This window comes from Helianthus annuus, chromosome 13 (genome assembly GCF_002127325.2).
Source record: "Helianthus annuus cultivar XRQ/B chromosome 13, HanXRQr2.0-SUNRISE, whole genome shotgun sequence".
In the NCBI taxonomy this organism is placed as follows: domain Eukaryota; kingdom Viridiplantae; phylum Streptophyta; class Magnoliopsida; order Asterales; family Asteraceae; genus Helianthus; species Helianthus annuus.
In genome coordinates, this window is record NC_035445.2 from 61,117,015 (window position 1) to 61,128,893 (window position 11,879).

The 11,879-nt window shown below is 37.5% G+C and overlaps 2 protein-coding genes across 2 annotated transcripts; one reads left to right on the top strand and one right to left on the bottom strand.

The window, feature by feature from the left end:
- Window positions 1-5,562: 5,562 nt before the first annotated feature.
- Window positions 5,563-10,326, top strand: LOC110897960 (alpha/beta hydrolase domain-containing protein 17C). The gene is made up of 5 exons (XM_022144695.2): window positions 5,563-6,548; window positions 7,815-7,851; window positions 8,625-8,861; window positions 8,955-9,002; window positions 9,639-10,326. Exons 1-5 carry the CDS (start codon window positions 6,202-6,204, stop codon window positions 10,140-10,142), a joined length of 1,173 nt encoding a protein of 390 aa, XP_022000387.1. The 5' UTR covers window positions 5,563-6,201; the 3' UTR covers window positions 10,143-10,326.
- A 78-nt stretch (window positions 10,327-10,404) lies between these two features.
- Window positions 10,405-11,879, bottom strand: LOC110897961 (protein SAMBA). The gene is made up of 3 exons (XM_022144696.2): window positions 11,683-11,879; window positions 10,723-10,833; window positions 10,405-10,583 (listed from the first exon to the last, which is right to left on the bottom strand). The coding sequence occupies exons 1-3, from the start codon at window positions 11,831-11,833 to the stop codon at window positions 10,510-10,512; spliced, it is 336 nt and encodes a 111-aa protein (XP_022000388.1). The 5' UTR covers window positions 11,834-11,879; the 3' UTR covers window positions 10,405-10,509.

Genomic DNA, 11,879 nt, shown 5'->3' on the forward strand with positions numbered 1-11,879 from the left:
AACACATAAAAATCGAGAGATAGATCGTCTGCGGCTACTAGACATTGACTATCCAAAGCGATTCGACTATTCACAATAGACTTGTCATCACTTTTCAACTTTCGGGGCCGTGTTGCTGCCTCGATTCTTGGGCATTCAACACGCATTCCCTAGGTCATACTCGTGAGTTCAGGTCGTTGGAGTCCATCGAGGCTTTGGTGAGATGAGTAAAAGTTGGAATGGGTTGCCAAGGTTCGGGTTTCACCCCTTGGCTTGGCAATTTCTTCCTTGTTTTAGTAAAATTTGAGGAGATTATTCGTCAAAATATGGTTTTCACTCCTGATTTGGTATAAGTCTCCTCGTTTGTTATTGAAAATAATGAGGAAATCGTCGATAAATCGATAAAATCGGCATTGATCAAGTAATTTAGTCGGGAGTTTGCGGTTTTCACACCTAATCTTGACTAAATCGCTTGATTCTATTTGAAAATTCGAGTGCAGTGATAGTGAGGAGTAACTGGTTATAGTACCTAAGCTTGGTCTGTTGGTTCCTAACTATAGTCTAGGTCTCTAAGACAGCGACCCGGACTAGGTTGTGTCTTGCCTAATTCCCTATAGTTATGGCTCTGATACCAATCTGTCACACCCCAACCGATGGCGGAATCATCGGGGCATGGCACTGAGCGAAACAGATTGTCCAGAAGTTTCCACAACAACTATTAATACTATTCAGTTAAATGATATGTCCCATACCGTATCCTAAATAATACAATAAATTATTACAGATAACAACTAGTCAAGTAATTCTGTTCCGACAACTCAGATTTAAATAAATAAATATAAAAATTGTTCAAATGCTCCTAAAGACCCAGCCTGACAAGATCTACAGACAACTATGCTCTAGTTGCTTATTCCTGACAGACAACTATTTGTTGGGGGGCTCTAGAGCTTTATTCTAACCTCGCTTTCCTAGCAAGCAAACATCTTAAACACCTGTCACATACGTTAAAATAAAGTCAATACATATAATGTAAAGGTGAGCATACAAGTTTGATAATAGCATAATAAGTTCGAAATAGTTTACGCATAACCAGCACGTACACAGAGGAAAACGAAGCATGTTAATTATCGACATGGATCTATCGATACCAGTGACTGCGGGTTGACTGTCCGAGACAGTTCGCAATACATGATTACCACCGTAATCCATGCAAGTAATTGTCCTTAACAACCCCCGTGTGAACGGGTCCTGGGTCCAAACTATAGTACTACGTCGTTAAGGCAGGTAGACAGCATTCCACGTGTAAACATAACAACAAGCATTCATTTAGTCACGTAATACATGCGAATCGGTTAGCGTTCAAATAATTGAGTAGTGTGTTCGATTGTGATTTTGATAAGTAACGTATGTAACACCCAAAAGTGCTAAAGCAAAAAGGGTTCGAGTATACTCACAGTGATTGGTTGATGGATTGAAGGGAGCGCTTGAGAATAGGTTTAGCCTGAATAGTTCGATAGTACAACGATGAGTAACATTCTACGTGTTACAGGTTAACAAGTGATGATGGGTCGAACAGCCTGGTCGATCGAACAGCAGGTTCGATCGGACGGGTTGTTCGGTCGGTTGAACAGTCCGTTCGGACAGCTTGTTCGATCGGCCGGTAGGCTCGATCGGCTAGCCTGTTCGAGTGGATTGTTTCTTCCTTTGAGTAGGATGTGTTTGTGTATGATGGTTTGTCCTTTTGAAGTTTTCATTGTAGCATTTGAGAACACTGAAGTGTTCTTACCTTTCAGGTCGATCGATCGAACAATATGTTCGATTGGCCGGCTTAACCGATTAGTTTGACACTTCTGGTTGAGTTCTCAATGCGATGTCACCTGATCGGACTGGTATGTTTGATCGGGTGGCACTTCACTACGACGGACGAGTTGAAAATCGATTAAGGGTTGAAGCATAGTATCTCATGATCCGAGGAGTAATGTTGACAATCAGTCGTTCGATCGAACAGTACCTCGTTCAATACCATACTTCATGAAACTGTCAAGTGTGGGGCCATATGCTAGCCGATCGGCTGACCTGGTCGATTGGCTGACATGTCCGATCGGTTGGGTTGTCCCTTCGGACAGCCTAACCGTTCGGTCAGCATCCTGACCTGGTCGGCCTGTTCGACTATCACTTGGCTGTTCTGGTTAATTGACGGTATATCAAGGTAGTTTGACAACGAGTTGAACCATAACACTTCCGTTCTTACCTGTTTCCCCTGCTCGGACATGAATCACCCAAATCCAGCTGGTGAACGGTTCAGAACGGGAGTTTAATGTTTAACCCGAATCGGTGAACCTCATAGATAGAATTCGAATCTTAACCACACCACTATTAGAATGATTAGTGTGTTGGTTTAAGCTCCGTTTCTATCGGTTTGAAAGCATTGAGTGTAAAAGAGTTGAAAGAAAGTTGGAAATCCTTCTTTCAATCCTTCCCACCATGTAGACGTCCAGATCTGTAATAGATATTAGTTTGTTTATGTGGAAATCGGCTAGATCCAAGTGATTCTTGGTGGAATAAGGCCAAAACATGATGTTCTTGAAGAACACCATGATGACATCATCCTAGAATGCTTAGATCTTGATGATTTCACGGTTAGAAATCAAGATTTGAAAGATAGAAAGGTGTAGGAGTGTGTATTGATCAAGAAAGTACAAGATTTAGGATGAAAACTTACCGGAATCGGAAGAAATCTGAGAAAAGATGAGGAGCACGGGCTGGTCGGTCAGAGAGTTTCCAAAAGTGGGAAAGAATGACAATGACAGGCCTATTTATAGGCTTCTAAAAGAGGAAAGGGCTGGCCGATCGGCCAGGCACTCCGATCGGACAGCCTGCTCAATCGGACAGTCCGTCCGATCGGCTGGGCTGTTCGATCGGCTGACAGCCTGATCGATCCACAGCCTGTTTCGAGTGTTCGGTGCGACGATTTCTGATATTTCGATTTCGATTGAAGACGATACGAGTACGATAGAGTTTCCTATTCAAATTACTTTTAGTCCCAACCACTATATCTACATACAAGCATCTATATCTCGCGTAACCTCTTTTCCACTAACTATCATGATTCGATTTCGATTGCATTCGATTGAGTTCGAGTTTCGATTGATTCGATTGATTACCACACAAAACATAAAGTAAACAAGCACAGGTAACACATAAGGCACACACACACAAGTTATATCACACCAAAATCGCATTGTTCGAGTTTCGAGTTCGATTGATGATTCGATTAGCTTGATTATTGATTGATTAACTTTATCGCATTGTTACTTCCTACTATTCACAGTCGTAAATCGGTTCGCGTCGACTAAACATTCGATTACTTCGATTCTTTCTTGATTACAACACTTACTCCACATAATACAATTAAAACATAAAATAGACTAATTATAGTCAAAGAAGTCAAAGTTGACTTGGACTTTGATTTTGACTTTGACATTCGAAAACACGGGGTGTTACATCTGACGACGCGAATAACATAAGTATTAAACATGAATACAAGTTGTTTAACTACTTTATATCTCATGTCTATAACATAGTTGTATATTTTATGTACCGATTAGAAGAAATAATAGATCGTAGCCTCCTAATTATATATATTTTTTTAAAAAAGTAAAAAAACCAAGAAATGTACTTTTTCAGTAAACATGTTTAATCGTGTCTTATACAGATATCTATTGTCAGCCCTTTCGACTTGGATGAGAGGCGATGTTTTACCGATTATTCCACTGTCGTGCCTTCAGGCGGGTGGAGGTCGGGTTTCCACGCATCTGAAGAGAGCCAAGGGGCTGGCGGCGGTCGAGTAGTCGACCTTGGCCACAACGTCCAGTGTCACGGTGGTTGACACATCGTTAGTTGCCATTAGCATCATTGCTATATTTGGTGGTGATTCATGAACAAAACAAGCCAACAAAGATTTGACTCGTGTGGATAGTATCTTTTCAAGCTAGTTTTGTTTTTAGAATCTCATTCATCAACTAAGATAGGATTAATCTAAAAAAATTGTATAACAATTGTAAAGGTACATGTTGGACAGACCCATAAATTTCATATAAATCTATTATTATTGTAAAATATATTATGTACATGAAATTTTGCTCTTTTTTTAACATCACTCAAACAAGACTTACATGTTCTCTTTTATTTTAGGGTTATTGGATTTTAATAAACTTAAGTTTCATCTGTTGGCCAATAATAATTTCAACTTTAAAAATTCCTCCCAACGATCCCAACTTCTAAAAGTTTGGACCTCATTGATCTTTTTCTAACATAGGTACACTTAAATCATTTAAGGAGTCTGAGGGTGCATTTGAATCTATTGAGGGGGCCAAATTCTTATATGTTAGAAAAAGATTAATGGATGCCAAATTCTTACAAGTTGGGATCGTTGGAGAGAATTTTTAAAGTTAAGATTATTATCGGCCAATAGGTGAAACTTAAGATTATTAAAATCCAATAACTCTTTATTTTATTATGATTGATTGGAGTAAACAAGGAGGGTGCACATTGATAAAATAAAATGAAAAGTTAGAAAAAAATAAATAAATATTAAGTATCAAAATTCAAAAGTTTACAAGGTTGGAGAGTATCTGTGTTTTACATGCTTTGCTTGTCCAACCTCACGGTATAAAGTTGTCTCTTTACTTTACATGCTTCACTTGCCTATTTTCATGATATTTTGTTTCACATGATATTTTTGATAAATGAAATGAGAAGTTAGCCAAAAAGAATTAAAAATTTAGTATCAAACGTTTATAAGGTTGAACATTTGGACAATATTCTTGTTTCATGTGCTTCACTTACCCAACCTCAAGGTTTGACTCATTGCTTTACATGCTTCACTCGCCTATTTCCTTCATATTTTTTCGCTATGCCAAGCATGGATGCAAACCTTTTTGCCGCAAAATAACCCAAGTTAAATGCCACATAGAGGCCACCTAAACTTAGTTTTTAGTTGCTCCACCTGCCAAGATCCTTCTTGCGGCAAGGATACCCTCCACCCTAACGAATATGTTATGGGTCAACCGTACACCGTACCAAAAAAAAGTCATTATGCTTTGACTCGTGATCCAACCCAAATGACTTACCCATTACGATACAAAGAGAAAACTCATAAACTTTGATTGTTAGACTCATGTCTAATGACAATACATTATACCTTCTTTGTATGTTTTTAACTTCCTTTTTAGGACGGGACATAGCGACTTACCATTGGTGATTGATCCAAACGATAAGCACTCAATGTCCCCATCAAAACATTCATGATATCATTTCTTACTCTTGACCACAACCAGCGTGATCAGCATTCCACTCTCAGTTCATAAGTCGTCGATCATATGTGAATTCAAACGACCCGTCTATTTTGTCACCTCTACCTGCCCGATAAACCAATTGTCTTATTTGTCACCTAATACTTGGATCTTAACGATATCCTATAGTTCATAACTAAAATGCATTAGTGTCACACAAACGAGACAACTGGCAACTTGGCAAGTCCCATCAAAACCTCATGATCCAGTCAACATGCTTTCCAAGGCTGAAGAAGAAAGATGAGTTGTACATCAAGATCTCTACATACACAGCCATTGTACAAGTAAACAATGCATAGAACCAATATTCATATCTCTCATGTGTAGTCCTGTTGAAAAAATATTTGTCGTTTAGGGATAGGGTGTAGTGGCCGTGGGTCCCACTCTGTCAAACCTTACAAGCAATGAAGTTATCAAACTCCCATCTTTGAACACATGCCTCTCTCCCCCTTCACCCCTCCATCTCTCTCTCTCTCTCTCTCCAACCCACTTCCTTCTGTAAACCTTCTGTAAAACTTGTAAAAACTAAAAAGTTTTAATCTTTTTAGCCAAAACTCAAGATACCCATTTCACCCTTTTCAAAGCTCTACAAAACCCACCAATATTTTCACCATTTTTAAACAAATCAAGAAACCCCACCATCAATTTGTGCTTAAACTCATCACAGAAGGTATAAACTCATGTAAACTCATATACCCATTTCACCAAACTCAAAACCCTTCAAAACCCAGATGAATTTTTCCATTATTTAACAAATCAAGCAAAACCCACAAATCTTTAACCCTAAATTGACCACAAATTGCATAAAAATCACACCTTTATGAGCACAATCTTCACAAGAATGTTGTAGCTACTGTTAACAGTAGCAATGGGTTGTGTAATATCCAATCTCAGTGCTAAATTCGCCTTCTTTCCACCATCACCACCCACCTACCAGATCAAGAAGCAAGAAAATGGTAAGCTTAATGCTATATACACGTCATCATCCATGCCGCTGACGTCAGCAGCCGGTGGTGTTGATGATGGTGGTGGTAGTTGTTCAGTTGATGTGTTGTCTTTGTGTACAAAAAGAGGCAACAAGATTGTAGCTTTTTATCTTAAAAACCCATATGCAAGACTCACTCTACTCTATTCTCATGGTAATGCTGCTGATTTGGGTCAACTGTTTGACTTATTTGTTCAACTCAAAGCCAATCTGAGGGTCAATCTCATGGGGTCCGTTTTCTCTTCTCTGTTTCTTACCTACCTTTTGTTTATAATCAATGTTCCCCCAAATATTAACATTATGTTATGAATATATGCATATTGTTGTGAGTATAATGGGATTTGCTTTTTGTTCTTTTGCAAGAAATATTAATATTTATTTTCTTTAATCTTGCAACTGTTCATCTTATCTGTCTTTATGGGATTACTAGTTTGTTGGGTTTTGCTTTTTTTAATCCTGCAGTCACTAATTTTAGATAAAGTTTGGATCTTGATCCATTGATGTACATTTGAATGAACCAATCTTGGTGTAGATTTTGTTACTAAAAAGGTAAAAAAGAACTAAATTTGTGTAAGTTTTGGGCCTAAAAGTAATTCATTCATTTTCTTTTTATGATGGAACAAACTGAATAGTGTAGGTAATTTGCATTTTTAGATCATGATGTTGATTTGATCTTCTTCTTCTTCTTCTTATCCATGTGATGTGTGATAGGTGTTGGATTTCAAGATTTTACTGTTTGTAGTATTATACATATGGATCTATACGATTAGCAAAATGACCCGTAAAAACGAGTGCTTCCCTGAAATTATTCGGCTTTGTTTTCAAGATTAGCGCGTAAGCGTAATAACCGTTACTTTATATGGTCCACGAATCATGTTCTAGCTTTCTTTAACTGTTTGTATCTAGAATATTAAGAATCATTACAAGATTTCTGTAGCAATATGACCCCCGTAAAATCGAGTGCTTCCATGAAACTATTCGGGTTTGTTTTCAAGATTAGCGCGTAATAACCGTTGCATTATGTGGTCCATAAATCATGTTCTAGCTTTCTTTAACTTTTTGGTTATAGGTTAATTGTATCTTGTGAAGATGAAAAATGGAAAAAGAACAGAAAAGGTGAAAGTGAAAGTTTTTAACTTTATTTTCCCTGGTTCACTATAAAGTGAGCATTTTTTCACTGATCAATTACCTGCAAAAGGGTAAAAAGACACAAATTTCTGATGCATCTTGATAAGAGATTGGGATGTTTGTGCTAGTTACTACATCTGCCAAATAGGGTTCTACTTTTGTGGCCAAAAAGTTCAGTCATTTTTTTTTCAACATCCATGCTGTTCTCAGATTTTACTTCTTGAATAAATGTTTTTTTTTTTTTTAAATGACTTTTGGGTTTGATTTGTTATAGATAAAAATGTTATTTTGGTGGTTAAACCTTAGGGGTATTTGTATTTGATATAATTGATAATATTCTTTTTGTTTGTCCTGCTTTTCTTTAACAGATATGATTATTCGGGCTATGGAGAGTCATCCGGCAAGGTAAATGGGTCGACTTCATTGTCTGTTGTTTAATAGTTATGTATCAACCACTTTTTATAAAGGCCTGGTCTCCACTATTCACACACCCTAAATATCTTATTCACACACCCAATCATGTGTACCACTCATATAGGTTTATACGGGTCGTATAGTAGTAACAGAATGTCAGAGTGTGTTTGGCTGTGCAAGTATACGGCCAATATACATTTATATGAGCTTTATATACGACCCATAAACATATATACGACCAATATACATGTATACGAGCCTTATATACAACCCATAAACATATATACGACCAGTATGCATGTATACAAGCCTTATATACGATCCATAAACATATATACGACCAGTATGCATGTATACAAGCCTTATATACGATCCATAAACATATATACGGGCAGTATATATGTATACGAGTCGTATACTTACATAACCAAATATATTGACATTCTCTTACTAGTATACGACCTGTATATTTGTATACGACCAATATATAGGGTGTCAAAATATAGATTTAGGGGTGTACCTTTATTAGCTCCCTTTATAAAACACACATCCATACACCCCGTAAGTATAACTAAAAATAGACTTTATAGTTTGTAAAGTCAATACATTTACAGATTCGGCCCCAGGGTTTTGTCTTGTTAATTATTTTAATACTTCTGATATTTGTTTTTATCTTTTGTAATTTTCAGCTGGTTCTTGTCTTGTTAGCTTGTTAATTGTTAAATACTTCTGATATTTGTTTTTATTTTTTTCGTGATTTTCAGCCAACTGAGCTTAATACGTATGCGGACATAGAGGCGGTATACGAGTGTCTCCAAACCGAATACGGAGTCAGCCAGGAAGACTTGATTCTATACGGACAGTCGGTTGGAAGTGGGCCCACACTACATTTGGCTTCTAAGTTACCGAGGTTAAGAGGCGTTGTTTTACACAGTGCAATTCTTTCTGGCCTCCGCGTTGTTTGTCATGTCGATTGCAGATTTTGCTTTGATATTTACAAGGTAAATAGGGCGGTGCTCCATCTTATTTATTTAGATTCTTTTTAAGGTTTCAGTTTATGTGACTTGATCGCGTTATCTTGTTAATTCTCGCAGAATGTTAACAAAATTCGGAATGTGAAATGCCCGACACTTGTCATACACGTAAGTTCTGACCCGTTTTAATGTTATAAATTGTTGCGATAGGTCACCTGTATAAGACACGATTAGGCCTGTTTACTAAAAAGTACACTACATGATTTTGTACTTTTCTAAAAATAAGGGGCTGTTTGGCAACATCTGAATGGTTAAGTGCTGAACCAGTAAGATGAGGTCTGAACCATTAAGAGCCTGTATAATGCTTAACCGTTCAGAGGCAAATGTCTGACCAATTCAGATTAGAGGTCTTAACCATTCAGACTCTGTATAAATCTTAACTATTCAGAGGCAAATGTCTGAACCATTCAGACATCTGCTCATGAAACAAACAGTCTGAACTATTAAGTGATGAACCAGTATGAGGTCTGAACCATTAAGAGGTAAACAAACAGCCCCTAAATAAAATTAGGAGGCTAGATCCAATATTTTTTCTTCTTGGTACCTAAAACATACAACTGTGTTATCGACATGAGATATAAAGTATTTAAATGAGTATTATTCATGTTTAATACTTGTGCTATTCACGTCGCCAGAGACCTGTTAAACACGATAAGACACAAACGCAATAAGACATGATTTGCCAGCTAATGTTCTTGAACTTTGGCGTTGACCACTTGACCCGATTTCATGTAAACATGTCAGGGTACGGAGGACGATGTTGTAAACTGGCAACACGGAAACAGACTATGGAAGATGGCTAAGGACCCGTATGAACCTTTGTGGGTCAAAGGCGGTGGCCACTGCAACTTAGAACTCTATCCCGATTACATTCGTCATCTTTACAAGTTCATTTACGATATGGAAACGATGACCACTAAAACCCAACTCACAAAGATCAAACTAAAGGTCAGGTTACCAAAAAAGCCAAACCCCGGGAAGTCAACTGCCGGCTGCTATTGTTGTTGTATAAAAGTCGGTCGGCCACGCTGCCCGAAACCTCAGTGCCCGACGTGCAACAAGTGTTTCGGCAAGCCAAAGTGCCCGGATTGTTTGGGACTCGGACGCTGCTGTTGTTTTAACTGGAACTCTTGTTGCTGGTGGCCGAAACTGAAATGCCCGGATGTGAAGTTACTTAAATGCCCTTCGTGTTTGAAATGCGGGTGCTTTACTTGTTTGGGCAAGTGCGGGCGGTGTTCTTGTTGGTGATATAGGTTTGTATTTTGCGATCAGGGTGGGTTATGGGTATACATTGTGTTAGGGTTTCACAGTTGGAAAAGGTTATAAGCGTAATTTAACCCGTTTGTATAGATTTTGTTCTGAACTAGTGCCTGGATATGGCAAAACGGATAGGGATTTAGCGTTTTGATAACAACTCGGTTTTCTCCATGTTCCTCTTTTCGTTTCCTCATAACGCGTTTATGTTTCAACTAACCCTTTGATTCACATATCAACCATTCAAGAATCAAGATTTACTAAATAATGCTTAAATTATAATAATTGTTTTTGAAATACATAATGTCACTACAAAGAATGCTAGATCACAAATATGGCATGCATAAAATACCAAAATTTTCTACTTGATTGAAGCATTTTGATTCCTTTTCTGGGTAAGCTTCATCGTTTCCGCATGTTTGCTTAGAAGACCGCCTGAAAGTTATAGAACGCTAAACATTTTAATCGACACGTTTGGGATTTTAATTATTTAAACTGTTGTATTAAGCAATCCCGAACACTCCTAATGGAATAAGGTATAAGGCGAATTTGAGACGCGAAAACTAAGGTTTACCTGGTCGAGTTATAAGGTGGATTCGAGAACGAGGCCCTTCAAACATCCAACTGTCTTCATCCAACATCCTAACTTCCTTGTTCAATGTTGCCATCAAATCCTCTTTCAAGGCTGCATTGCAAACACTAAACCATCTTACATCTGTAACTATTGTATTCAATGGCATCTTTCCACATGCTAATAATATATCTTTCCTAATTCAATTCTTAAAAACTATTTATTTGACATTGATTATATTTGACCCGTGCGATTTTGAACAACGTAGATAAAAATGTTGCAACGATATATTCAGAATTTTATAACGTCTTACATAGAATAATCAACTCCAAACTCAATAAAAAAAACAACTTCCCAAAAACCCTAAAATCCGTTCAACTTTAAAATTACCAGTATAAAACTGTTTATTTGACACAAAAAGTCAAAGCAGCAAGATGCACAGAATCAAAAAATCAAGGGTAAATTACACTTTTCGTCATTTATGTTTGTATCGGATTCGAATGGATGCCCTCTAACTTCAATAATTACAGTCACAGTCCTTTATTTGCAAGGCGCATGCCATATTTAACGGAAAATCTTAACCTGGTTAGTGCTAAAGGACGAAGAGTGTAATGAGTTTTACAAATAAAGGACTGGTTGTAATTATTGAAGTTAAAGTGCATCCATAGCAATCCGATCAAACATAAAGAACGAAAAATCTAATTTACCCAAAATTCAAACCTAAGGCAAAAAAAAAAAAAAAAAACCCCTCAGACCCCAATCAACAACACAAATCAACTCTAAACCCAAACAGTTTGACCACAAAAAGTCAACCAAACATGTTTGACCACAAAGAGTCAAAATTAACCCGCTTCCGGCACTCCAAACACGCAAAGAACATATTTTTATTACATAAATGAGAATAATAAAACAAACCCACATCATCTATTGACATAATCTAGTGAAAATATTGAAGATATATACCTCTAAGAGCCTCTTCTTTACGTTCTTGAAAAGTGGTGAGATCGGCTGAGAAGTAGACCTCATCGGATGAAGAGATTCCGCTGGCTCCGACAATCGCCGTCGTAGATATCGATGATCTCGCCGGTGATGATGTTAGTGAACTGTTGCTCATCTTGTTTGATTGTTGATTTCAAAAGTTTGAAAGTTGAAACCCTTTG

Coding starts and splice junctions, on each gene's coding strand:
- LOC110897960 (XM_022144695.2), top strand. CDS start 6,202: ATGGGTTGTGTAATATCCAATCTCAGTGCTAAATTCGCCTTCTTTCCA. Junction 8,862..8,954: donor TTTGCTTTGATATTTACAAG/GTAAATAGGGCG, acceptor TAATTCTCGCAG/AATGTTAACAAAATTCGGAA. Junction 9,003..9,638: donor GCCCGACACTTGTCATACAC/GTAAGTTCTGAC, acceptor TAAACATGTCAG/GGTACGGAGGACGATGTTGT.
- LOC110897961 (XM_022144696.2), bottom strand. CDS start 11,833: ATGAGCAACAGTTCACTAACATCATCACCGGCGAGATCATCGATATCT. Junction 10,834..11,682: donor TAAAGAAGAGGCTCTTAGAG/GTATATATCTTC, acceptor TTTGCAATGCAG/CCTTGAAAGAGGATTTGATG. Junction 10,584..10,722: donor CCACCTTATAACTCGACCAG/GTAAACCTTAGT, acceptor TATAACTTTCAG/GCGGTCTTCTAAGCAAACAT.